The 25,120-nt window shown below is 49.3% G+C and overlaps 10 protein-coding genes across 10 annotated transcripts; 6 read left to right on the forward strand and 4 right to left on the reverse strand.

Moving 5' to 3' along the window:
* Positions 1-129: 129 nt before the first annotated feature.
* Positions 130-1,780, forward strand: BC939DRAFT_392892 (PIG-M-domain-containing protein; the record flags this gene model as incomplete). The annotated part of the gene is made up of 3 exons (XM_051552056.1): positions 130-914; positions 1,029-1,287; positions 1,472-1,780. The coding sequence occupies 3 exons, from the start codon at positions 130-132 to the stop codon at positions 1,778-1,780; spliced, it is 1,353 nt and encodes a 450-aa protein (XP_051416316.1).
* Positions 1,781-2,964: 1,184 nt separating this feature from the next.
* BC939DRAFT_285204 (uncharacterized protein) lies at positions 2,965-3,972 on the forward strand. Its single transcript, XM_051551239.1, has one exon. It carries the CDS (start codon positions 3,086-3,088, stop codon positions 3,782-3,784), a length of 699 nt encoding a protein of 232 aa, XP_051416317.1. The 5' UTR covers positions 2,965-3,085; the 3' UTR covers positions 3,785-3,972.
* Positions 3,973-4,020: 48 nt separating this feature from the next.
* On the forward strand, positions 4,021-4,801 carry BC939DRAFT_392822 (TRAM/LAG1/CLN8 homology domain-containing protein; the record flags this gene model as incomplete). The annotated part of the gene is made up of 2 exons (XM_051552050.1): positions 4,021-4,284; positions 4,415-4,801. Coding segments are annotated over 2 exons (651 nt in total), but the record flags the coding sequence as incomplete, so codon positions are not given.
* An 84-nt stretch (positions 4,802-4,885) lies between these two features.
* On the forward strand, positions 4,886-6,636 carry BC939DRAFT_285209 (hTAFII28-like protein conserved region-domain-containing protein). Its single transcript, XM_051551240.1, has 4 exons — positions 4,886-5,838; positions 5,987-6,074; positions 6,181-6,277; positions 6,423-6,636. Exons 1-4 carry the CDS (start codon positions 4,970-4,972, stop codon positions 6,572-6,574), a joined length of 1,206 nt encoding a protein of 401 aa, XP_051416319.1. The 5' UTR covers positions 4,886-4,969; the 3' UTR covers positions 6,575-6,636.
* Positions 6,637-7,171: 535 nt separating this feature from the next.
* Positions 7,172-9,611, reverse strand: BC939DRAFT_285234 (E2F/DP family winged-helix DNA-binding domain-containing protein). The gene is made up of 4 exons (XM_051551241.1): positions 9,194-9,611; positions 8,429-8,611; positions 8,164-8,281; positions 7,172-7,958 (listed from the first exon to the last, which is right to left on the reverse strand). Exons 1-4 carry the CDS (start codon positions 9,361-9,363, stop codon positions 7,554-7,556), a joined length of 876 nt encoding a protein of 291 aa, XP_051416320.1. The 5' UTR covers positions 9,364-9,611; the 3' UTR covers positions 7,172-7,553.
* BC939DRAFT_285268 (uncharacterized protein) lies at positions 9,237-11,829 on the reverse strand. The gene is made up of 3 exons (XM_051551242.1): positions 11,628-11,829; positions 9,933-10,302; positions 9,237-9,395 (listed from the first exon to the last, which is right to left on the reverse strand). Exons 1-3 carry the CDS (start codon positions 11,687-11,689, stop codon positions 9,357-9,359), a joined length of 471 nt encoding a protein of 156 aa, XP_051416321.1. The 5' UTR covers positions 11,690-11,829; the 3' UTR covers positions 9,237-9,356.
* Positions 11,830-14,913: 3,084 nt separating this feature from the next.
* On the forward strand, positions 14,914-16,621 carry BC939DRAFT_285415 (uncharacterized protein). The gene is made up of 4 exons (XM_051551243.1): positions 14,914-15,078; positions 15,186-15,313; positions 15,418-15,848; positions 15,987-16,621. The coding sequence occupies exons 1-4, from the start codon at positions 15,064-15,066 to the stop codon at positions 16,409-16,411; spliced, it is 999 nt and encodes a 332-aa protein (XP_051416322.1). The 5' UTR covers positions 14,914-15,063; the 3' UTR covers positions 16,412-16,621.
* Positions 16,622-17,263: 642 nt separating this feature from the next.
* On the forward strand, positions 17,264-19,259 carry BC939DRAFT_439664 (uncharacterized protein). The gene is made up of 5 exons (XM_051553989.1): positions 17,264-17,549; positions 17,644-17,692; positions 17,797-17,820; positions 17,927-18,291; positions 18,403-19,259. Exons 1-5 carry the CDS (start codon positions 17,298-17,300, stop codon positions 19,141-19,143), a joined length of 1,431 nt encoding a protein of 476 aa, XP_051416323.1. The 5' UTR covers positions 17,264-17,297; the 3' UTR covers positions 19,144-19,259.
* On the reverse strand, positions 19,260-20,287 carry BC939DRAFT_439667 (uncharacterized protein). The gene has a single exon (XM_051553990.1). The coding sequence runs from the start codon at positions 20,118-20,120 to the stop codon at positions 19,680-19,682; it is 441 nt and encodes a 146-aa protein (XP_051416324.1). The 5' UTR covers positions 20,121-20,287; the 3' UTR covers positions 19,260-19,679.
* Positions 20,288-20,492: 205 nt separating this feature from the next.
* On the reverse strand, positions 20,493-23,237 carry BC939DRAFT_439677 (major facilitator superfamily domain-containing protein). The gene is made up of 6 exons (XM_051553991.1): positions 22,864-23,237; positions 22,513-22,552; positions 22,377-22,419; positions 21,123-22,081; positions 20,955-21,012; positions 20,493-20,872 (listed from the first exon to the last, which is right to left on the reverse strand). Exons 1-6 carry the CDS (start codon positions 23,014-23,016, stop codon positions 20,644-20,646), a joined length of 1,482 nt encoding a protein of 493 aa, XP_051416325.1. The 5' UTR covers positions 23,017-23,237; the 3' UTR covers positions 20,493-20,643.
* Between the last annotated feature and the right edge of the window lie 1,883 nt (positions 23,238-25,120).

Below are 25,120 nucleotides of genomic sequence, written 5' to 3' on the forward strand. Positions count from 1 at the left end.
CGACAGACCAGAGCACAGGAAGCGGATCAGCAACTGGACACGCATAACTATCACGGTTGGGACACATTTTCCCCTTACCCTTGTACCTCTCAGACTTTACACCGTCATCGCACGCATACGATGCTTCGGATGCCCAGATTCGACATCACTTTTCGGCAGCTAATCTTTGCCAGTATCGCACTGCATGTTGTTCTGCTTGTCTACGGCCACTGGCAAGATACGCATCTCGTCGTAAAGTACACAGACATCGACTATGTTGTCTTTACAGACGCTTCGCGCTACCTCACCCAAGGACAGTCTCCGTACAAGCGCGCCACCTATCGATACACGCCCCTACTCGCCCAGCTGTTGACGCCCAATATCTATCTTCACGAATCCTTTGGTAAATGGGTCTTTACTGGAGCGGATCTGCTGATCGGCGTGCTGATTCAAAAGATCCTGCGTCTCAGAGGCATGTCCGAATTGAGAGCCGTCAAGTACAACGCCATCTGGCTGCTCAATCCTATGGTTGCCAACATTTCAACCCGAGGCAACGCTGAGAGTGTCATTGGCGCCATGGTCTTGGGCTCCTTTTACCTGATCATGAAAAAGCGGATAGGCTGGGGTGCCTTCCTGTACGGACTCAGCGTTCATTTCAAAACCTATCCCATCATCTACTCCATTGCGCTGCTGGTGATGATGGATGACGGATATGGAGAGTCGCAGGGCGAGGTCGCACATGATAGACGGGATGAAAAGGAGCAGGAAACCGTACGGCAACTCAACGGTGAACAGAGCGGGTCCAGAAATTCCAGCAACAACATCGTTCTCAAGACCGTCAAGGGCCTTGTTGACTTTGTCACTTGGCGCCGTGTTCGATTCGGACTCTTGAGTGGAGGTTGGTTTTTCCTCATAACGGGACTCATGTACTACATGTACGTGCTGCTATCATCTTGGCGTGTTGCAATTACCTCCTCTGTCAGCTGTGAGCATTAACAGACGGGTAGATAATGTATGTCTAATCGCTTTGTTTGTTTCCTTCATGATAGGTACGGCTACGAGTTCCTCTTTGAAACGTACCTGTACCATGTTACACGCAAGGACCATCGGCATAACTTTTCTTTCTGGTTCTACAACATTTATCTGACGTTTACCTCACCAACGGGTACGCTGGTTGGCGTGTTGACGTTTGTGCCCCAATTGGCTCTGGTCTTGGCCATCGGATGCTGCTTTGGCAAGGACATTTTCTTTTGCGCCTTCCTGCAGACATTCGCGTTCGTGGCCTGGAACAAGGTCTGCACTGCTCAGGTATGTCGAATGTTGCAAACTGGGCTGGACACGATGTGTCCATTCCTCGCTTTGTCGATTATTGCTGTGTTACGATGCAAAAGCTACCCTGAGTTCGAGCACGTTCAATTTGACAGACAGTGATTTGACCCCTTCATCTCTGTCCCTTTGTTCTTTCTTTGTTTTCATCCTGTTCTCCCTCCAGTACTTTATGTGGTACATTGTGTTCTTGCCACTTTTGATCCCATGTCTAGCGTCTAATCCTCGAATGGGTCTGCGGTCGCAAGGACGGAACATGTTGGTTGGATGGGTGATCGCGCAGGGTCTCTGGCTGTCCCAGGCATACAATCTCGAATTCCTGGGGTTGAACACATTCTGGAACTTGTTCCTGGCGTCGGGCCTGATGTACGCTACCAACGTCTGGATCCTGGTCGAGCTGATTACGGGGGCAGAGTATGAGCCGATCTTTAACGACCGAGGAATGATTCGGCGGGTGTGGTCTTCTCGCCGCTAGTGGGTGGGCATATGAACGTAGCGGATCATTATCGATAATAAAAAAATGCATTCTCAGTTGAATGTTCTGATGTTCTGCTTTCGTCTCGCATATCTCTCCCTTCATGGTCGATGGCCACGCTTATACTTTTGTCTGGGGTTAAGATCAGGTCCACTTTGCTACTTTACACTTTACTGTTCACTTGTGTAGACTATCTAAGTGTGTGAGACCAGGAAACCTGGTCAATGTTCTTCGCAGCCAATCCCGACACCTCATGAAAGTAACCAGAAACAGATTTGTCTTCCCCACTCTTGGACCTTCCAGATGTGTCCCTGTGCCTTGTCTGCGATGAAAATCCATCCGCGCGCAGTGACAGGCATGGACGGGTGCACGGTATGCATGCTTATACATGTAGGCAAGTGTTATGCGTTCTGTGTGTGTGTGTATGTGTGTGTATGTGTGTGCATGCGTATGTATGTGCTCACAAGAAATGCTTTTTCTTGTGGACCTCAGCTCACTTTTTCTTTTACTCCAGGATCTGATCAGGATAAGGAGTAGGGGAATAGTTCGCCCCGGAGCCAGGCTTCTCTTTCTTCGTCGTCATCTTCCTCCCGCCCACTGCTTTCTGCCCCTGCTCCTCCCTCCCTTCCGCCCCTTCCCTTTATCTCCCCTCCTTCGTTTCTTATTTCCTCTTCCCCTTCCTTATTTCCGCAACTGCCATCCCATCCTCCTTCACGCTCTTCCTTTTCTTCACTGTCGCCGTCTTGTTCCCCCTCTGGTGCACCGCATTGTACCACTTTTGCTCCGACTCTCTCTCCTCTCCAGAGTGATAGACTGAAGATGGTTCTTGCAGATGCTGGACAGCCTATTCTGTCGGTGTCTTCACCGATCGTCAACATCTCGCTTCTTCACAAAGAAACCTCTTCGGCCCATTCTGACAGCGTTGTTTCCTCAGACGTAGTTGCACAAAAGATCAATCCTTCCAAATTCGTCACAGAGACGTCTCCTCCAGAACTAAAACTATCAAAGGGGACTACTGTATCAAAAAAGTCAACATCCTTTGCTGGTGAAAAGAGGCGCACAATCCACGAGAATGCCAAAAGGAAACAGCGCAACGTCATTGAAGGGACCGGCGGCAAGAGCGCCCTTTCATTCATGTACAAACATCAATTAGGTAAGCAGATTCACTGGAGACCGAACTGCAAAGTTCCAGGCATGATGCACCCCTGACTCTTGCTCTCCAACTTTTCGCATCTGCTCTGTCTGATCATCTAATATTTCAACTTTGATAGATGTTCCCGCAATGTTCATTACCGCTGTACTGGTATGCCACTTCGGACTCAGGATACCGATGGCGGCGACATTTCTCTTTCTTCAAAACAAGGACCCGATCACTGGACTTTATTCGAAAGCATGGACGGATCTGAACTTTGTCTTCTTTTGGATCGTGATGTTCACGTTCGTGAGGGCGTTTGTCATGACCATGATACTGAAGCCCATTGCGATCCAATGCGGCGTCAAGAGGGAGCACCAACGAAATCGTTTCCAGGAAGAAGGCTGGGTCTGTCTTTATTACTCTGCGAGCTGGACCCTGGGCATGGTAAGCTGGTTTTTGTTGTTTTTTTGTTTTCGTTCTTTTTCCATCCCGAAGGGTCAACAGAAGGGGGAGCACCAGCATTCCATGACATGGATGTTTTGACTTGGCCTATGGATAAAGGTGGAGATCAAAAAAAGAAAGGACAGCGGTTGCACAAACGGAAGATGATATCATCAGGCGCGCACGGAAGACGATTTTATTTTACCGGGGACGTGGGGGCAGCAAAGAGACAGGACGATGTTGGTGCTCAACAAGGAGCGATGGATATTCTTAATTCCTTTTGCTCCACCGCTGAGGAACTAGACGAGACATGCTTGGAGGGCAAGTCCAAACAGGAATGGACAAATGGACAGCCAACTACCCATATACATCCAGAAACGCATACAATGCATACCTTCACTGATGCATGCAGCTCCATCTATCTTTGACGGTTCAAGTCGGGGATAAAATCCCTCGGCAGAGGAAGCCGGCTCCTGCACATGTCATTTTCTATCAATATTTATAATTTCCTCGAACTATATCCGGAGATTTGATTATCCTGTCGTTGTCAATTGCTTTTCAGGCACCGTCAATGCACCTCATACTCACACTCTATTGTTTTTACTTCGCCATGCTACCGTAGTATGTCCTGCGGAGCTCGCCCGTCTGGAACAACTGGTTCTTCTGGTTCAAGACCGAGGCATTTTTTGAGGGCTACCCTCACACTCAATTACCCCATGTCATGCTCTGGTACTACTACGTCCAGCTAGCATTCTGGCTCCAGCAGATCTTTGTCCTCCACATCGAGGTCCCGCGAAAGGACTTTTGGGCATTAATGGCTCACCACACGGTCACTCTACTTCTGATCAGCGGCAGTGCGTTATCCAACTTCTGGAGGGCTGGTAACGCGGTCTTTGTAGTCATGGACCTTGCGGATATCATCCTTGCTGTAAGTGAAAAAAAAAAAAAAAAAAAAAAAAAAAAAAAAAAAGAGCAAAGACCAATCAGCACTCGAATGTTGTCCAGTTCAGGATGCAATGCCTTAAACAAAACCGCCCATCTCAATGTAACTCCACTAGTTCTCAAAGTCCATCAAGTATCTGGGAGTGTCCAGCAGGATCTGCGACGGCTTCTTTGCATGCTTCATGATCTCGTGGCTGTATACCCGACATTACCTCTATGGATATATTTTACACTCATTCATTTTCACGGCGTATGAGATGATTCCATTCGAGCTTGATATTGCGCAGGGAAAGTGGTACTGCAGGGAGTTGGCCTGGCTGCCGGTCCTTGGCCTGAGTCTACTACAGATCCTCATGGTGTACTGGTTCGCGTTGATCCTACGGATATTGTTCAGGATTCTCAAGGGCCACAATGCTGAGGACGACCGCAGCGACGAGGAGCCGTATGTGCACCGATTGTCTCAAGTGTGCACACATGTTTCAGAAAATAAGGGCCCCTGCTAATCATGGTCTCTTCTTTCCCTGTCTATTTTTTTCTATATAGCGAGTCTAAGGACGAAAAGTAGATGTACTTATATAGCAGCAAACTAATTATGTTTTTATCAGCCTTTTTAATATAAAGCACATAATCTTCTTTCAGGTTGTCTATGTATTGTACGGGGGGCTGCCAACATGGAATCATTTACTGGGCTATGCCTTGAATGGGTACCTTTCATTGTGCGGCAATATAAATACTGTGACGCATCTCCGCTGCACATCAACCATCGAACACGCTTTCCAGGATCGTGGTCAGCATCAAAGTCAACCGCAGCAACAGAGATCATCATGGACAGCTCATCCTCATCTCCTATGCGCCCAGTCCAGGCAGACACGACTGCCGCCTTTCCATCACAATCACATTCACAATCCTCATCGGCTGCAACACCAGGACCCAAAAAGCGCAAGAATGCTGCCGTTGTCCCCTCATTGCCCAAACCCAAGAAACAGAAGCTGCCTCGCAATCTAGACAGCATCCCAGCACGGAATCAGCTACCCAACGTGCCCAGTACTGGCGGAATTAATAAAGCTGGGCAACGCATGGTCAAAGGGCCCTACAAGAAGCGAGAGAAAAAGGACAAGGACGGTAAAAAGGTTCCTGGGACCCCCACGGCCACCTCTGCGCCCGGGACACCCGGAGCAGGACCAAGCGCAACTTCAACTGTGGGAGGAAGAAAAGGGAAGGCAGGAAAATCAAATAATGGCAGTACGTCCTCCAATCTCATTCCTGGCAGTGATCCCTCCAGCGCTCGCGCAGACGCAATTGTACCATCTGGATCGACTCTGGCGCATGGCGTCAAGGATGAGGACGGAGAAGACAATGAGCGGAGGCCAGTAACCCAGACGGGCGAAGTAGGGGATGCAAACGGTGGGGCAGAAGGGGGGGAAACTGGTGCGGATGGCAAGGATGAGGACGATGACGAGCACGAGGAAGAGCCAGAGTACACAGAGTATGAGTGGAACCAGGAAGCAACATCGAGAGGCAGAAGCAAAGAGGAACTCAAGTAGGTTCAGGATCTGGGTTCTTGGATGAAATATCTAACGTTATTTGACATGGGCATGTCGACACCCATCAACTGGCATTCACCATATACTTTCGTACCCGCGCTCCCTCCCCCTTTCTCTCTTTTCCTCTATATTCTCTGCTACTAGGGCGCTGCTGGATCGTTTTTCCGACGAGCAGCTGCAGCGGTACGAAGTATACCGCAGATCTGTTCTCAGCCGATCGACTGTCAAGAAGGCAAGTCAAATCGCACTATCAGAAGCTCAATGGGTTGATGGCCATGCTTTTTATTTTTTTTATCTTTGCGCTGACATCTAGCACGAACCCTTTTTATGGATGATAGCTTGTTGGCACAATTCTCAATCAGCAAGTGACACAAACGATGGCGTTTGTCGTAGCAGGGTTCTGCAAAGTATTTGTGGGTCAAATGGTCGAGAAGGGTATGTGGAACCGCGCTTTTTTTTTTTTTTTTTTTTATGATGACCTCAGACTTGTATGTTGTCACCATCGATACTAAGCTTGCCTACTGTCTACCCATTGTCCGTTGATTGCCGCTGTTGCCTCCCATGTTCGATAATGATTTAGCGCGAGAGGTCATGGAGGATTGGGGCGAGACTGGGCCCATCCGTCCGGAGCACCTGCGTGAGGCCCAGCGACGGTACAAGAAGGAGGAACTGCAGCGTGGCCAGGGTGTGCAGACACCATATGGATACAAGCGGCGTTTGTTCTGCCGATAAGAGATTTCGTCGATGTAGACCGCAGGTTGCAGTCGTGCCAATAAAGCTCCTTTTTCCAATGATCCAGTCCAATCCAGTCATGGCGTGCAGAAAGCGGTCACGCTCGCCCTAGATTCCGTAGATTTTTTTTTGGCGGGAAAGGACGGTGCAAAAAAAAAAAAAAATGGGCTCGAAATCGAATTGAGATCTGCAGGCAGCAACAGCACCATCGCACAGCAACACGCTGCTGCCCTTCCTTTTTGATGCACCCCTCGGCTGCAACTCAGTCTGGGCTGATATACACACAACAACATATAAATAGCGTCCAGACTCGACAGTACATGGGCAAACGATTGCTCATAGTCAGATGCTGTGGTGTGTTTGCACATATTTGGCAATAAAGGATCGCTGGTTTCCCACGCGTGAGCAAGAAACAAGGATTGCTTCCCTTTTTTGTACATTTCTTTCCACGCGTCTTCGAAGCTCCTTCCGCGCGCTCTCTCTCCTCTTCCTTCCCGCGCATTCTTATTCTTAATGCATCCAATCAGAGGCGATCAACGTACTCTATCTCTCTTTTGATCCCTGGTTATTTTCTCACGGCGCATTAGAGGGCAAGCATTTGACTGAATACATATTTTATTTCAATTCAAAGTTGCCAAACAAACAAACCAAATTATGAACAGATATATAGAGCGAAAAAAAAAGAAACACACGCCCGCGGAAGCTCCAACAGGTGGCTAAAAGTATCAAGGTATAAAGGCACAGGAGGTTTGACAGCATGATCCTTGAGCGGGTGCGAAAACGTGAAACGAAAAGGTATTGTACAAAAGCAATTTGCAAATAAAATAAACAGGAGTGGTATAAAAAAAAACGAGCGGAATACAAGGGAGAGGCAGAAGAAAAAAAAGAGCGATGATAAAATGCGAGACTGTACAGAGATGGCCCTTTTTCTGGAGCCATGCGGAAGAGGCGGTGACCGTGAACGTAAGAAACCATGCCCTTACTCGCTCATGTACTCGTTTTCGCTCTCCTCTTCTGCCTCCATGGCGGCGCTGTAGATACTGACGATGTCCTGGTGAGGCAGACTCGAGATGATCGAGTGCTTGCCGATCACGGTCTTGTGCAGAGGCCTGGAGGGCTCCTCTTCATCGTCCGATGACGAATAATCAGAGGATTCCTCGCTATAGTCATCTGAGGAGGATGAGTAATCCGAGTCGTCCGTGCAGGAATCATCGTCCTGAGACGAATAATCGTCCAGGGACGAGTAGTCAGTCGAGCCCTCAGTCGAGGAATCTGAAGACAGGAAGGGTGAGCCGGGGCAGCGGGGAGGAACCACGAACGAGCTCAATTTGACATCGCCCGCCTGGGTCTTATGCTCCAGATTCATGACAAATGGCTTTGAGAGCTGTAAAGAATCAACATGTGCCAAACGGAAACACGCAGTTAGTCATCTGTGGCAGTTCGCGTCCCGCGAGGTAGTTTAGCCCCTTTCAGCGCGGTACACCGCGGTTACACAGACGGCAATCGCAGACCAGACCAGCAAAGTGCTTTTGCGCCGGTGAGCCGCCAAAAGAGAGCAGAAGAGCAGAAGAGCAGAAGAGCAGACTTACATCTGAGGAACCATCGTCGACCTGCATGTATGTCTCATAAGGCGTGTTAACCGCAAGGACAAGCGAGTCTTGTAGTGAATCGACCTTCTTGATATCATCCATAGTGACATATGCAAATCTACGCAAGGCAAACGAAAAGGAATGCTCCTGTCAATAAGGTGCACACGTACATACAAAAAATGATGTAGACACATCTGGACCACCAAAAGGCAACGGACAAACAAAAGAAAAGAAAAGAAAATGCGTGCGGGACAGTGACACATACCTGGCTGTGTTTTCGTTCGTGAGCGTGTCCTTGATGGCGCCGTCGACCTGGGCCCTCATCTGCAAAAGACGCGCGTGCTCTTGCTCCAGACGGGCCCTCTCCTGCAACAGCTCCTCCTTACGCTGTCGATTGAGGCTGGGTGCGGCTGATTTGTTGATGTGGCTGCTCGTGGCCGAGACGCCCCTAACAATCGTACAATAAAATTAAAATTGCGGGAAAGAGTAAGCAAACAGCAAAATGAAGTCAAGATGAGCAAAGGACCCAAAAGAAAAAAAGAAAGGCGCATTCCTCCCTGCTGACTCGAATAGGAGTCGGCAGCGGGACTCTGAGGCAACTAAACACACAAACAAACACACCCACACACTCGCATATACACCAACACCACCATCAGTACAAAAAGCGCCCGGGCAAATGCAAATGCAGATGCAGATGCAAAAAAAAGGTACATAACTCGTCCTTTTTTTCGACCCATATGCTAACATCTTCAGGCACGCTTGACAGCCCTGCGCCTTCTTAGTGCTGTCTGATGCACCCCCCCTGATTGTTCCGCTGTGCTTGTTGTCTGATAAACCTTCTCTTGATTTTTTTTCTTGCCCCCTTTCTGTTGTGCATGAGGATGCTGAAATCATCCAAAATGTCCAACTCAAAGATGCTCCTAGCGCTGTGTTCCATTGCGCGCCTCTTGGCATGTCCCATGACCTGAATGGCGGTAAAAAGAAAGAAAAAAATTCCCGCGCTGTCGATTGCAATCGGGTTTCAACTTACTTCCAGCGAACGTTGTTCTTCTTGAACTTCTCAATGAGATCAATTCCTTCAAGCACATTGGTGATGTCGTAGATCCTGCGCTTCTGGACATGGAGTTTGTCTGCAGTCTTGTTGAGATCCAGTGTTCCACTTTCGTCCTTGAGAAGTTGAATAAACAGTTTGGTCAGCATTCCAAGAGAGCGCTCAGAGCGACTGGTGTCTCCTGGGCCATGCGACGTGAGACAAACATGGGATGCCGAGGAGGGAAGGACAGACAAACAGAGGAAGGAAGAAAGAATAAAAGGTTAGGATAGGAATAAACAATCAAGGAGAGAGTGGTTCAGAGAGCAATTTCGCTAATGTTTTTTTTCCACTCTTCATCAAAACGGGACGGGAAATTTTGGACCGCGCAAACAAAAAGCTGATGCTGTATGTTGACGAATTGTGGTTGTCGGGTTGAAGTTTTGCGCCGTTGTGGGTGCAAAAGGATGCTACTGTATGAACTAGATCGTACACGGGTCCGCATGTCCGCATGCCTGTGTGTCCGTATGTCCGTATGTCCGCGTGCCTGATGCACTGCACCCTTGTTCCGACAAAGACTTGATGTGCTTAATGTTGGATCTTGAAAGCGCTGTGCCGGACTCCTGATCTGCGAGTCCATGTCGAAACCCTAATGCGTTTCCGTTGTTCACTGTCGATTGTCCATGGTCCATGCGTATGCAGTGATAGGGGCGATCCGATATACGGAGGGCGTTCTTACCCTTGGGTGCTGTGGGGCTCTTAGGCTTGTTGTTGCCTCCGGGGTTGCCTCCCTTGCGACCGCGCTTTCCAGGCTTGACCAACTGAGGGAGAGGATCATGGTTGGGGACAGAGTTGACTCGGTTCTGTTCGAGGAAAGGAAAGGAATGGAAAAGAGGAGAGAAAGAGTAAAAGAAAGAGGCGAGGTAGTAGGTAGTAGGAGAGGAGGAATGTGAAAGTGAAGGTGGGATTGGAGTGAGAAGGAATGAAGGAGGTTAGAATCTGTTGTAAAGGCCAGCATTCGGACGACGACCAAAAAATAGGGCACAGTCGATCGATCGCCGCAATCCAAACGAAACCCAGCCCATGTCCCCGCGCGCTCCCCCTTCGCTCTGCGCATCAAACAGCCAATCGACAGATCGATATAAAGTAAGGCAGTGGGAAGTAGAGTAGAATAAAGCACGGAGGAATGAATTGGAGAATAAGATGATGCGCGTTTTTGAATAGGAGGGGAGAACAATAGAATGACGATGATGAAAATAAAATAAAATAAGAATCATAATCATAATAATAGTAATAATAATAATAATAATTATAAAAAAAGTTGCATGCTGCCGGGCAAAAGAAGGCGGGAAAAATTTAGAAAACGAAATTCCTTATCAATTGGACTCAATAGGGAGGGAAAAGGAGAACAAGCGACTTCAGCAGAAACACCAGCACCAACACCAGCAACAGTAATATCAAAAAGAGTCCGCACAAACAACTCGGACTCGAGCAAGCTCGAACAGAAAAAAAAACCCCTCCGCCAAGCTCGAACTCGCCATCCGGAAAAGAACAAGCGCACGCTCACACATATACCCCACGAGGAGAGGAGGGAGGAGGATCTCAAATGAAGCCCAGACAGCTCCCGCCAACCAGACGAATCGAAACCGTAAGAAACAGAGACCGCTCATATTTCGCTGCATTTGACCGACTGTAACATCCCAGATGAAGGAAAAGTGAGCGAACAAAAAAAAAAGGGTGAAAGCACAGCGTGTGTCGTGTCCAGAAGGGATTTAGCAAACGAGCCAAGGCTCCCAGTGCGAACCAGAGGGCGCGTAGAGCTGGTGGTCGAATGAATGAAGGGCGAAGGAATGAGCCAGCCCGCGTGTGCTAGTGTGTCAGTCTGTCCTCCTGCTGTGTGTCGGGTTGTTGTTGTTGTCTTCCTGCTCTCGTTTTGTGCTTCCACGCGCAGAGGGATCTCAACTGACCCGCCTCTGATGATGAGAGAAGGTCGAATGCAGCGGAAACAGATGCGGCGCCATCAGACCCGTTTGCTCATCCCGAAAGGGTGGCGCGATCCCGAACAGAGCGTTGTACTGTTGTTGGTCCTGGCCGCCGTTGTCCTGGGTTGGCGGGCAAAGGCTGTTTCCTGCAAGTCGGTGGCAAGCAATGCGTCGTCGTCCGAGTGGCGGGATCCCCAAAGGAATCCCATTCCTGTGATCACCCAGCCAGGGTTCGTTGAAGCAATGACATGACCTGCCGGCGAAGGAGAGGGAGGGAAAGAACACAGACACAAGACACACGCACACACACACACACACACACACAATAACAACAATAACAACTCCACAGCCAAAACGCAGCTCGCCAAACGTACACTCACACACACACCACACGAACAGACAAAACAGACATAAGAAACAGCTGAAGAGGATAATGACAAAGAGTTCCTTACCTCTCGTTCGACCCAGGTGTGGTCAGAGAAGGAGGGCATAGCGGGCATGGAAGCCATGACATGTGCGGTAGAGGACATGGTTGCTGGAGAATGAAAAAGGGGATCTCAAGGGCAGTGGCGGTTTGGTAGGGGCGGTGTTGGATCGGTGGTTTGCTGAGGATTGAGCAGGGGTTCGGTTGGTTGGTTGGTTGCTTGGCCCGTGGGTAGGGGGAGTCGACAATTGATGGCTGTTGTGTGCTGGGTTGGGTCCTTTGCTGGTCGATGGATAGATTTTCGACAGACGGAGTTCGCTTCAGGGAAAGAACGACTTCGATTCGATCTTGCTTGTGGAGGAAGATGAGCTCAGTGACGAGGCGGTCGGAGCAGCAGTGGTTCCGTACTTGTGTTCGCTTGTTCGGCTTGAAGAGGGGCTTTGAGAAGCTTGTGCTTGTTCTTGCTCTTGTTCTTGTTCTCGGGACGATGGGGCGCAGGGCAGGAGGAGTGCGCTTTTTTTTTTGGAGAGGGGTGTGGTGCTTTTTTGAGTAGAAGTGGAAGTGGAAGTGGAGGTGGAGGAGTGTGAGTTGGAGGAGAGGAGGAAGGAAGGAAAGAGAGAAGAAGAGGGTTGGGACAAGACGAGGGTCTTTTATACCCGCGAGAGAGGAGGAGGAGGAGGGCCATTGGTGAGGACGGGTAAGGAGCGAAGGAGGAGCGTCAACGGATTGTTGGCGATGGTGTGTCTTGTCTTTTTCTTCCTTCCTTCTTTCCTTCCTTCTTTTTCGCTTCAAAGACTCGAATTTTTTATTTTTTATTTTTTGTCTTTGTCCAGTTCTCCTTTTGGGTGGCCGCCAATTTTATTTTTTATTTTTTTTTGGTCTCTCTCCCACTTACCCTCTTGCAGACCAAATAATAAAGAGTTACAGGTGCATGCAATGTAGAATGTAGACACTAGACTACCTGGACTTGACGAGTGGCCATACTCATCTGGATGAAGAAGAACATGTACGCACACGCACAGCGATGCAAAGATACCCACGTCCATGTGTACCTTGACTTCAAATCCCTTCGACTCTACAGCTGCAGTCGCCAAAAGGGAAGGGCGTGAAGAGAGCGGAAGCAAATCCGCGGATATAAACGGACTATTCTCAGTATCAATAATCCCACAAGGAGGAGGAGGAAGATACGCCTTGGTGGATGAAGCATAGCAAAAGTGATAATGCTGTCCAATCGAGTGTCGGCAGTGGGGTAAGTTGACGACGACGACGACTCTGCTGTGTAGTTAAGGCTAAGCCAGACCCTTCAATGGACAGGAGCGGAGAAAGTGCAGGCTACAGTTTGGACCAGGAGACTAGGGAACTGAAATCGAGATGTACACTCTAAAACAAATAAAAAAATAAAAAAAAAGAGTCTGTCAGAGCCGGAGTCAATAAGAGTGGCAACTGGATTTCGGTGCAACAGGTAGAGAAACAGTTAATGATGATAGTTATGATGATAGTGGTGATGATGGTGATGATGATGATGATGATGATGATACGGATGAGGATGAAATGAAGAAGAAGAAGAGGATGATGATGATGTATCTAGCTCCCTCCATCTCCCTGCTCCATCCCTCTGTCCCCTCGGACTAGGACCAGGTACGGAACACAAGGTCAGAGTCAGGGTCAGGTTCAGGAACCGAAGGGACAGGGCAGGGCAAAGGGCTTTAAATGGATAGACAATCCATTTATTGTTTTTTCGCTGTTAATGTGTCTTTGTCCTACCAGACACATTTTGTCAACGTGCGCGCACGCGTACTTTTTTATTTTTTATGGATGCGTGAGTGCCTGGGCCAGAAAGTCAGACAGCCAGATAGACAGATAGACAGATAGACAGATGGACACGATCGTTTGGTGAACATGCCAAAGTACCAGATACCATACCATGCTATGCCATGCGACGTGCGTTTAGCGTCAAAGCACAACACAAGCTACCCAGCACATACCGGGCATATTTATTGCGACTATATACAAGCAACCAATTGTATGTGGTCTACTCTCTTAGCAAATACCTCTTGCGCTTCTTCCCGCTGTCCGGTCCAAACAGGCTAATCTTCTAAAATATTTGTTGTAGACTTTTTCCCTGCTCCAATTGCTGTTGATATTGCTGTTACTTACTAATGCTGGTGCTGCTATTGCGATTGCCCGTGTTGTTTGTTGCTGACGATATCCGTGCTGTCGCTAGTCGGACTTTGAGGCTAGGGTCATGATGATGGCGATGGCGATGGCGATGGCGATGGTGTCGTGCCCTGTCATATACCCATGACTGGGTCCTGTCCCTTCGGCATTATAGATAGACTACCCTTTCGCTTCCCGCCCTTTTTTGTTTCCCATTTCCTATTTCTTATTTCTTATTTCTTATTTCTTATTTCTTTCTCTCTTTCTTTCTGCTGCTGCAAAACGAGAGGAATGTTGCACCCCCTGTTGGCTGCACCCCGTTAAATTCGAAATGCACCCATGAAGGTATGGGGGTGACTGAAACCTTTGCTCTTGAACGACGCCATATGCTGTGTAGAGTTTTCTTTGAGAGATCCCACCGCTGGTTATCAGTCGTTCGTTGTAAAATATGTACCGGTCCATTTTCCCGCGGGAGGGACAAGGAGGTCATCATTTGGTGACTGTCGTGAGCTGAGCAAGTCCACGTTTGAACACCGTTCGAGCCATCGGCTCCTGTGGGACCCCCCACGCAAACCCGATCTCATCTGCCCTCAATTTTGCTTGTCTTCAGTTCGACAGTCCCCTTTCACGTTCACATCTGGGAACCCCTTCCTGTATGCTCTGCCTTTGACGGGCACGCACCCCCACCAGTTCCACCCCTGACCCGGATTGGCACCCTCGCGCATCGCCACACATTGCCGTCCATGTGCATACGTATAACAGCACACATTGACACGCTTGCTTTTTTTTCTTTTTTTTTTTTCTCTTTTTTTCGCGTTATCCTCTTTCAATGAGCGATTGGTCGACTTCTTTCCCGCACGCGTCTTGTCCACGCGGATGTAACACACGGCTTTGAGGGTGGAGACGCGCCCTTTTCGGTCGAAGGTGTCTTCTTTAAGGTTCATACCCGCAGCCTTTCCCACATGCAGCAGTACTCGGTTCACGACTCTCGGGTACGCTCTCTTCATCTCTTCATCTCTTCATCACAAAGGAATCATCCACTGCTCTTGTCTCATCTCCATCATCCCTCATTCGCTCCACCTCCACACAGTCGCTGTTTGCTGAGACAAGCTCGAACACGTGTACGAAACCAATCACTGCAATGTGCCAGGGATCTGTTCCAGAGTACTTTGTTTTCAAACAAAGCCCACCCGAGCTGCCTCCAGGGCGGCTGTGTTCCCGCTTCCTGACCCAGTCGGCCGAGCAGGGCCCCAAGACAGGCGACAAAGAGTACACGGTGTCTGAAACAGCACCTTGCCCCATCATCGATGCCCATGTTCATGGTACGACACAGCCCTATAAGGTGCAATGTCTCAGCAGCAGGTTCTGACGCAAATCCTGTATATTCTCCGACACATATACTTGTACTCATCACATAGTATTCCCTCAGAAGCTGATGGATGCAGTGTGGACTTTCTTCGACAACTTTTACTGGCCCGTCCGCTACAAGGAGACTTACCTGGCCAATCGAGCCGATTTCCTGATCGAGCAAGGTATCCGTCACGTCATTCTCTTGGTGTAAGTCCTTCTGTAGCCAGTTTTTTCTTTTTTTTTTAATGCTTTGCAGCCCTCATACGTTCAAACATCGCCAAATTGAACTTCTAGTGCTTATAAACCATTAGATATGCGCACAAGAATGGAATCGCACGCGATCTCAATAGATTTCTGGCTCACACCGTGGATGACATGAACAAACGCTACGTTCAACCACAGTCCAACGGCTTCAAGGCAAGACGGCGAGTGGCCTCTGGACTCGGCACGGTCATGCCAGGCGAGCCAGGCGCAACAGAGATCCTGACCGAGGCCTTTACGACTTTGAATCTGTCAGGCATCAAGATGCATTCGCATGTTCAATGTGTGCCAGCCAACCATCCGACCATGGACGAGGTCTATGAGACCTGTATTCGCTTCAACAAGCCCGTTTTAATCCATGCGGGTAAAGACCCCAATAGCTCTGCGTACAAGGTCGATGCGGGCAAAATTTGCGACGTGAGTATTGTTGAGGATGTGCTCATCAGGTATCCCAACCTTCGCATGTGTGTTCCCCATCTTGGTAAGTGCATGTTGTCCATACTTGCGCGTGAATTGCTCTGAAATTACATGAGAAGATGCAACACTGCGTGAGTTCAACGTCAACTGATAAGCTTGCTGCTGATCTTTGTTTCTTGATATACCATGGGTCTGGCTCCAGGAATGAACCAGTACCAAGAGTTCTTTGACCTACTTGACCGATTCCCAAACCTTTATCTGGATACAACCATGACATTCGGGTCATTTTTTCAATCAATGGACGTGAACAAGCCCTTGACTCAAATGATGCGGACAATGCTCCTCAAACACAGCGACCGCATCCTATACGGAACGGACTGGCCAAACATTCCATATGACTGGTGTCGTGAGCTGGCCAACCTGGTCAGTCTTGTAGACGGGGATGGCGAAGCGACGAGTGTCAGAATCGAACCGATGGTAACGGCGGAGAGGGGCAAGCATCGCACGGTCGATGGAGATGCTGCGCTCGAGAGGGTTCTTTGGAAGAATGCGGCCAAGTTCTATGGAATCTCAGATGCAGATCTGGGGCTTTCGATCGGCCATGGGTCACTATCTCCCAGCTTGTAGCGCGTACGTCTTTACTTCAGTAGACAAGCGAGTGCCCTAGTAGTAAATATAGAGGCCTGCTGTTTCAGAATGAATTAGTCCAGTACATTGCACTTTGGACAGGAAACATAGGCGTACGAATCAATTGATGCGCTCAGTTTTGTTGTGGAACGACCCGATCTGCGAATCATAACCCGGAATGGTGAGAGTGGTATGCAGTCAAGGGCATGCTTCTACACTATGGTATTAAACAGCGCCGATATGCGTCCCCAATGTTCTCAGTAGATTGACCCTGTAAACACGTTTGTTTTATACAACATTTTAGTGGTAACATCTGAAACCAGTAAGCTATTGGGTGGCACAGCCAATCTTTTGTGCCCTTTTCTAATGGCCTATTCTCTTTCGTATTCGACCCGCCCTTTCCTTATCTTTTTTAAAGGCTAGCAATGGAAAATAGGAGAAGTAAAAGATTGAGGTAACTCAGCTCTGTGTAAGGAAGGCTGTTTTGTACAATCCAGTCTATCCAATGTATTCTTACCTCTTTGCTCAAGCGGCGGCGTCGTATTTCCAAAACTCCTTCCCCCCCTCCCCCTTGATAGCCACCTTGCAAGGCTATTTTTGCAGCGAGAATGTAACGCCTCGCCGATGTTGCGACTGTGCCACATGGAGGTTTTGGACTATCTATTTCTGACGGATCAACAAAGTCCCATTCTGCACAGCCCATAGACCATCGCTGAGCAAAAGAAAAAGGCAAGGTGGACAGCCAAGAAGAACTGCTTGGCTGCACTGACGCCATGGCGCATGACAGGCACATCAGGACGTAAGTCCGCATCCCAGAAATACGCATCCACCACAGCGGTGCAGGCTTGGTTGGTGGAAAGAAGAAATAGGATTAGCCATTTTTGAAATGTCCTCTCCCTTTCCCTGCGGGAGAGGGCTGTCTCGAGCTCCTGTTGCGCCCCTTTTTCTCCCGCCGTCTTTCCTCTCGCTTTTTCGTTCTTTCTCCCTCCCCACATACAAAACAAACCTCTCTGCATCCTTCTCTCGCATCTCTTTCGAATCCCTCACTTCCTCCCTTCACACCATGCACCGACGAGAGCGCTGCTGTGGGTGCATCCCTTTCAGACTCGCAACCTTTCTCGGCGCCCTCTTGCTGGGCGTAAGTCGCATCAGTCCTCCTATCTCTTTGCGCTAAACAGTGCCAATTGTCCTAACTGACCCTCCCTCATTTACATGCTTATTCACCCTCTCAGGCCTTTGGCGCTGCAGGAACCTATCTGTACTTCACTAACAGTGATCTGCGTAAGTGAACCCACCCTGCGTCTCCTTTTCCTCTGTAACGTAATCCTGCTTTTTAGGATGCCTAACCCCTCTTATCCCTATCTTCTGCCTGGTGCCACTTCCAGCCAAACGTGCGATCTCTGTAGGGGGTATGTTCCATCCATTTCCAGATCTCAACGTATACTTTGGCTGCTGTCGAACTAATTAGCTGAAGAAACAGCTTCTTAATAACCCTTCTTGTTCTGCCAATCACAGGCATTTCAGTCTCGCCGCTGGCATCTGGTCAGGCTTTGTGGTACTATGTGGCGGCTGTGAGTGTGCTGGCTGCGGCGGTGGGTCTCTTTGGCATGGTCTCAGCGCTCGCTGCCAGTCGAAGATTCGTCAAGGCATTCGAGGCGTTCTATGTCCTCTCGTTGATGACACAGTTTGCACTCATTATCTGGGCCTTGATCTGGTGCAAGCAGAACCAGACCCAATTCGACACAGTTTGTACAGCCTCCAAGGACGGCAACGTTGATATTCCTCTTCCAGGATTCGTCTCTGACTGGTCATGCCAAAAGATTTTTACCGCCGGAATTCTTACCATCGGTGTTGGTGGAATAATTTGGATCGCCTTCAACGTGAGCTCATTTTTCAGTTGCAAACGCATTAAGGAGAAAGAAGGGATGCATGGCCAACACCATGGGTCGATGACACTGACTTTTTCTTCTTTTCCTTGTCTTCCTGTGTAGTTCTACATGACCAACCGTGTGATCCACTATGCGCGCGAGCTATTTGCCGAAAAGGCCAACCGCTACAAAGTCTTGGGCGAGGCTGCAACTAAAGAACTTGACCGTGAGCAGCAGATTCCTCTCAACTACACCAACGTTGGCTCATCCATGAACGATCGCGAAGGCTACCAGAGCAATCATCCTCAGCAGCCTTCATACAGGGATGAAATTGAGTACAAGGACCCTCGAGGTGCTGATGCCTTCCAGCAGTCTCGCGCTGCAGCCGCCGCCGGATTTGGCGCCTATGGACATGATTTGGGCCAGCACCAGCACCAGCAGCCTGTCGCTCGCGGATTCAGCCATCGTGATTCGGCACAGGGTCTTGACCTTGTGAACCCATATTATGGGGAGCATGATACCATCCCTGGACCCACAAATGTCGATCCCACACCCATTCAGCCTTCCGTCGCTCCCGCAGCTCCCTTTGTTGCGCAGGGACCGGGACAGTCTTTCGTTCATGCCTCCACAAACAAGATTCCTTCTCCTTTTGACGAAGATGAGCCCGTCGCGCCAGCAGCCCCACCAATTATGGATGGCATCAAGGTGCCTTTGCCTGCGTCACCGCGAGATGGAGACATAGTATCGCCCACAGGGGGCTCGGCACCAACTAATGTTCTGTCTCCCTCCCCGTCCACACATCAAATTCCTGCAGGAAGCCATAGTGGCGTTGGCCAAAGCAGCGGCGAGCCTTATCAGTTCTAACTGGCTTTGCGCATTTCAGCACATTACATAACTTGCACATATCCACTGTACATCTCTCTGCCATATATTCATACATTCATTCGGAATAAAATAAGTACCAATATTGCCATCTGACTAATTAATAGCAATTTGACATTGATGTGTGGACCATAGGGCAAAGGACAGTAACCTAAACACGTCTCTGGACAGATGTCCTCAGATACTGCATCCGTAGCGAGCGCAGGACGGACGATGATGTGCTCTTGCTCAGGTACACACCCCTGGCGATAGACTAGCGCGCCGCAAAGAAGAGGACCTCTTTGAATAACCTTAGAGAGAATGAGGAATGGGAGTGGCAGGTGCTGGTGACGGCGGCGGCAATCGCGACGAGCTTTACGCTCCAATCTTTGATTCTAATGGGCCTCGAAAAGTCTCTGGCAGGGGGCTCCGCAGTCTGTGATATAAGGGCTGGGGCCATATCTGGCGGCGTCGCAGATATCGCACGTCCCGCAATCTTCCTGTAGATTGCGTTCGACGTTCTTCCTGGCTTTCTTGGGTTAATGATGAACCTCCTTCTTGAACTCCCTGGCCTGATGCTTGATTTCACGATTGCACTCCTTGGCCTGGTGCCTCACTTCACGCTTGAGTTCCTTGGCTTGACGCTTTGCTTCACGCTTGAACTCCTTAGCTTGATGCTTCGCCTCCTTGGCTAGCGCATGGGTTTCGCGTTTGGTGATCTTGGCCTGCGCTTTGAGGCTTTGCTTCTCAGCCCTGTACTTCGCACGAGAACAATGAGAAGCCAACGATGCGGAATAGGATGAATGAATGCGGGCATCGGGGTCCATGAAGGATGGGCAAAAGGACGTCGGAGTCGTCAGAGGAGCGTTACTGGTAGGAGTCGAGCAAATCGGTGTAGGACCTTGTGGGCTATATGGGGTTGCAGACGGAGGACAAGCGGCTATCTTTATTTTCTCCTGTTGCTTGCACTTGTGGTCCATTTGGGAGAGCGGGTGGGTCGCGTCGTGTGCTGATGATATTGGACTATGTGGTATCGATTAAAGAGCAGACATGGATGCGGGTGCGATGCGGTTTTTATATCGGTCCTGTTCTCTTGAAATGCCGTGGACAACCTGTGTCGGCAGAAATGGGCTAGGTCCAAGACTACAGCAAGAGCATGTTTATTTGCTTGATTGATTGCCAAGAACGCGTGCGTCCTTGAAAGGAAATACGCCCACTCACATCCCACTTCGCGCAGCTGAATCGGCGGTGAGGGGGCCGAGTATGTAGTTTAGAATTGAAACTGCTGAGGTATTACGCTCTAAAGAGAGCGCCGGCCATTTTGTCTCTTTTACTTGGCTTCGGCTGATTATCCTAGGGATACATTTTTGTTTTATTTTTACATAGTAGTGTGTTCTATCAAAAATGCGTATGAAAAGGTGAGGCAGACGAGAAGGAAGACCTCTTCCTGCTCGTGGTATAGACAAGGGGCCATGGCTGTCGGACAAAAGTTGCAGGCGTGCTTCATTCCCGCCGACCAATGGCTGGGCCCCGCCGAGTGATGAAGGCAAGATAGATCAGGACCGCTACTCCCAAGGAACTGGAGCACGTTCCGAGGACAAAGGACGTGCGAAAACACTCAGGTCCGAAGCACTGCAGCGTGTGCTCATGTTGAGCTTGGCGATCATACAGAGAACCAAAAATAAGATTGAAGATCTGTCCTCCGATGGCGTTTCCAACAGAGATCCAGCCCCTAAGGTACAGAGGAAAAAAAACCGTTAGCTGGGAGTTTTCGCGATTGCTCCAAATCTGTACGAACAATGAGGCACCATTACCAGTTACTGCCAAAACTGTTGACGCCAAACCACTCGCTGACAATAGTAGGGGCAACACCTAAATCAAACATCCATTGATGAAAAAAGGTGTTCAAAGTGTAAGAGGAGAGCGGAAACGAAAGGCGCAAGGTCAACAATGCGGCTAGACAACGAGGTACAACTACCTACCAAAAACACTGCCGTATCCCAGCCCTACAAGGACTGAGACTTTTGTCAAGTCGCCAATATCACTGACATTGGCACCGAAAGTCTGGCCCAGCCATACGCATATCCCTGCATAGAGCAGGAACCCGATGCGGCTAATGCCCCACCATCGGCCGCTCCCTCGTTTGCCCAGATCAGACATCAATCCCACCGAGATGCGGCCCAGACAAGAGCACAAACTGATAAGGGAGACGTGGTAATTCTGCAGCTGCTGAAGGCGAATCAATTCCTCCTCCGTGGGCGGGGTCGAGGGATCTACCATATGGTCGAGGTATATGGATCGGATAACGTTGCCTGCATTGGTCACATACATGAGGCCAGGTCCAGACAGGAGCATTATACTCAAAAACAGCAGTTGTGCCACGAGAATTGTAGTGAACAGCTTGAATCCTGAGACCGGTCGGCAAATGGCTGCTGAAGACGTGACTAAAAGTCGCTCTTGCTCCTGGGTGCGCCTGCGTCTTTCCTCTGCCACTTCGTCATTAAGCTCCTCTGAGTGCTCAATGCTTAAAGATCTGGCTGCTGTGACAGCCAGTTCAGGATCTTCTTTACCATCCTGACCGTCCACCGGGACGACATTAAGAAACAAGATCGAAATCAGAATGGTGCCTGCGATGGCCCTGGCAACGAGGTATAGGAATGCCTGGGTGTCATCTTTGTAGAAATGATTGTTAATCTGCGCAAACAAGAGGGCGGACAGGCCAAAGCAGGCGATAGGGACACCCATGGCCAGACCTCTAGCAGACTGAAAGTTGTGGGCATTGGTACTGACCGAGGTCATGTAGCCAGCCTGACTTCCCATGCCTACCAGGATCAGGAAGACAAAGGCCAGGAAGAAGCCAAAGGAGTAGAAGAGTCCGGAGTAAGTCAATGCCAGGCCAGTATAACCTGTCATGAGCAGCCCTGCCGCATATAGACCAACACTTTCGGAGAGAGAAAAAAAAGCAGTACGAATTAGTTTCGGATTGAGAAGGAATATGGTGATTGGAAATTCGATCTGCACTATGCGAACAAGTGCTTAGTGAGTGCAGTGCATCACCCGCATAATGTAGATTGAAACTGCACATTTGACCAGATATGACGCCCATCTAACGGACTTCGAGGCAAACTGCTTATAGGTGATGGTGTGATTGGGAAGCAGGTTTCTCCCTTGGACATTCTGCAACATTGCACTCAGCACAGACACATGCATATCTCGATAGTCCATTCAGCACTTACACTTTTGGTCCACGGCTGTCGACTAGCCGGCCAAAGAGGGGACCTATCAGCGCAAAGAGATAAATCTGGACCAGTCAGTCTCCTCATAATCTCCATAATTTCGATCTGGCATCTGGAGTCTGACAGGACGTCGTACCTGAGAGGAACAGGCCATAGTGAACACCAGCAGCCACGGCCTATTTCGTACAGCGGATCAAGGGGAAAAGAGGGAAAAGGAGGGAACGAATGATCGTTGTCAGTTTGGGTGCTTATGGTAGCCAATAGCCACAGATCGGATCGGGTAAGAAACTACGCCAGCGAGGACACCATCGCAATTGATGCAATTACGAAACTGAGGCAAATGAAGAAATTGGAAGCAGTTGTGTGAGAATCGAACAGAATAAAGCGAGCAAGTCGAGGCACGAGAGGAGACAAGAGCTCGAGAGCCCGTGGACATGTGGGAAAGGGTCCAAACAAAATTAGCACAAAGAGGATATGGGTGGTTTACATTGGACTGCAGGGCTGTCAGATCCAACTTCGTCGTGAGTTGATTTGCATAGGTCGAGTAAAGATAAGGCGTGCCCGAGACTAGAGCAACCGCACAGGCGGCCAGGAACGATGCAGCCCTTGCGGCAGATGAGATCTCTCGAGTGAACGTCATGTGGTATCCTCCGAGGCGAGGGGAAGTGGGAAGGGGAAGAAGAAGGCGATGGAAACCGCAAGAGGGCTAAATGGATGTGATATCAATGCCAGCAATAGGACTGGGGCTGGGCAATGGACTAATTTATGAGGGAGAGCGACAGAAAAAAGAATGAAAGAGAGAAAGAAAGAAAGAAAGAAAGAAAGAACGAATGGAATGGCAGATGTGTGAGATGATGCGAGATGACAGCAATGACAGCAGAGGGCGGGCAAAGTCCATTTCTAATGTCCGAGACCTCTGTACCTGGAAATGACGCACCGGCCAGGTCGCAGTGTTTTGAGGTTGTATTTGTGGAGGGTACACACACGCACAGACAATGATATGGTAGGGTTGGGACCTTTTAAGCTGTACAATGACGGTATCTGTGAGGTATTGTTCCATTACTATAGCCATACATTCTCTGGCCTTGCTCACCACGGTCTTTCTCTCTTTTACCTCCTTTCCTCCTTTGATCTTTTTATTCCCTCGCGTTGTACAACCTTCGGTTGATGTGGTCTGTGTCGTCAGAGGGCAAGTTGGGGATGTAGATACGCACCGGGGCAGGACAGACGCGTCGATTTCGAAACTCCGTAAAGGGATCACCACCGCAATATTCGCACTCGCGTCAGCCCTTTCTTGTAAAGATGTCCCTGCACGCATGTGTTGAGTTTTGCCACAATGTGGTCCTGGAGAAGAACAGAGGGAGAAAGAGGTGATTTATCTTGGCTCAGGGGCGACAACATGACCATTCGTCAATATGTCAGAATTCAGACTTGACCAGTCAAGGCAGAAGTCCGCATGCGAGCGCGCCTCAGCCAGCTCCATCGAAATGGACACATAGACACGTCTCGTGAGGCTCTACACTATGAAGCTGACACTAATTGTTCTCTCTAAAAGGCCACGATGAATAGCAATAAGGATGTATAGATCCTCTCCCCTTGAGGCAGAGGCGCGACCCTATTCCCATTTATCATCCCCACTTTTACTGCACAGAGCGCCTCTGCCATCCATCGCGTCTTCGGATACACTCGCCTGGCTTCCCCCATTGCGAATAATATTCAGAGATACGAATCGACGCATGAATGGTGTCTGTTACCATTTTACTCAGTATCTGCTCGATCTTGCTGCCAGTATTCGTCATCAACGCTAAAGTAGCTTCTGCGACTAACTTTGAGTAGAATTATTGGAGGTGAAGTGGGTTCTGGATCAAAACCAAAGTTGCTTCGAAACTTCAGGATTGTTAATAGGACATCATATCCTGAACCCACAAGCGTACAAGTACTAGTTCATGCAATTGTTATCAGTGCAGTATATTGCTTTAATGCTGGTTTAAGTGGCTGAGGGGCACTTCATTGTTGATATGGCAATGCTTACTTTCTTCTCCTCCTCTACGGACACCTGTATGAAAAGGTGGCAGACAAAGTCAGTCGCACATGGGTTGCGCTTCTTCGCTACGGTGGATGTTCTTTGGCGACCAAGCCTGCTAACTCCAAGACTCTAATCCTCAGGCCATCTTCGTCTACAACTAGGCATCCTATGTCTTCCCTACAGTTTTTGTTCCAGTCACGACCGTCGACGCATCAACGCCAACAGCTGCGGGAGCATTACCATTCACGCAGGAGTATATCGCTTCAGTGCTAACAGAGTGTCCAGTACAAGACCTTGGCAGTGAGATTGGGAGGAAGGGCCGAAAAAAACCACACCAAAGATGATAGGAACGGTGGCTTTAGACGCCGTAAAAGCGATGAAGGCAACGATATTGGTGGCGAGGCAATGCAGCAGCAGATAATGTATGTCCAAGCCAAGGTGGATAAGCTACCTCACCTAGTTCGACGAAGGCAGCAGCTTCGACACCTGAATATAGGGCCGAGGATACTGCAGTCCGGCCTTGCAGAGTCGTATATTGATTTTAGGACCACGGTTGCTCTAGTTGAGCGAGACGTTATCAGTTATCTGTTCCAGCTTCTCATCGGATCAGCTTCCCATGTACAGCTTCCCACTGCCCTGCGGCTGCCTGAACGATTACACGCTATCATGCGCCCTCAGCTACCGTCGAAAATAGCCACAGCGGTAGTGCGATCGTCGA

The sequence above is a fragment of the Gamsiella multidivaricata genome (genome assembly GCF_025024155.1).
Source record: "Gamsiella multidivaricata strain RSA 2152 chromosome Unknown BC939scaffold_7, whole genome shotgun sequence".
Taxonomy (NCBI): domain Eukaryota; kingdom Fungi; phylum Mortierellomycota; class Mortierellomycetes; order Mortierellales; family Mortierellaceae; genus Gamsiella; species Gamsiella multidivaricata.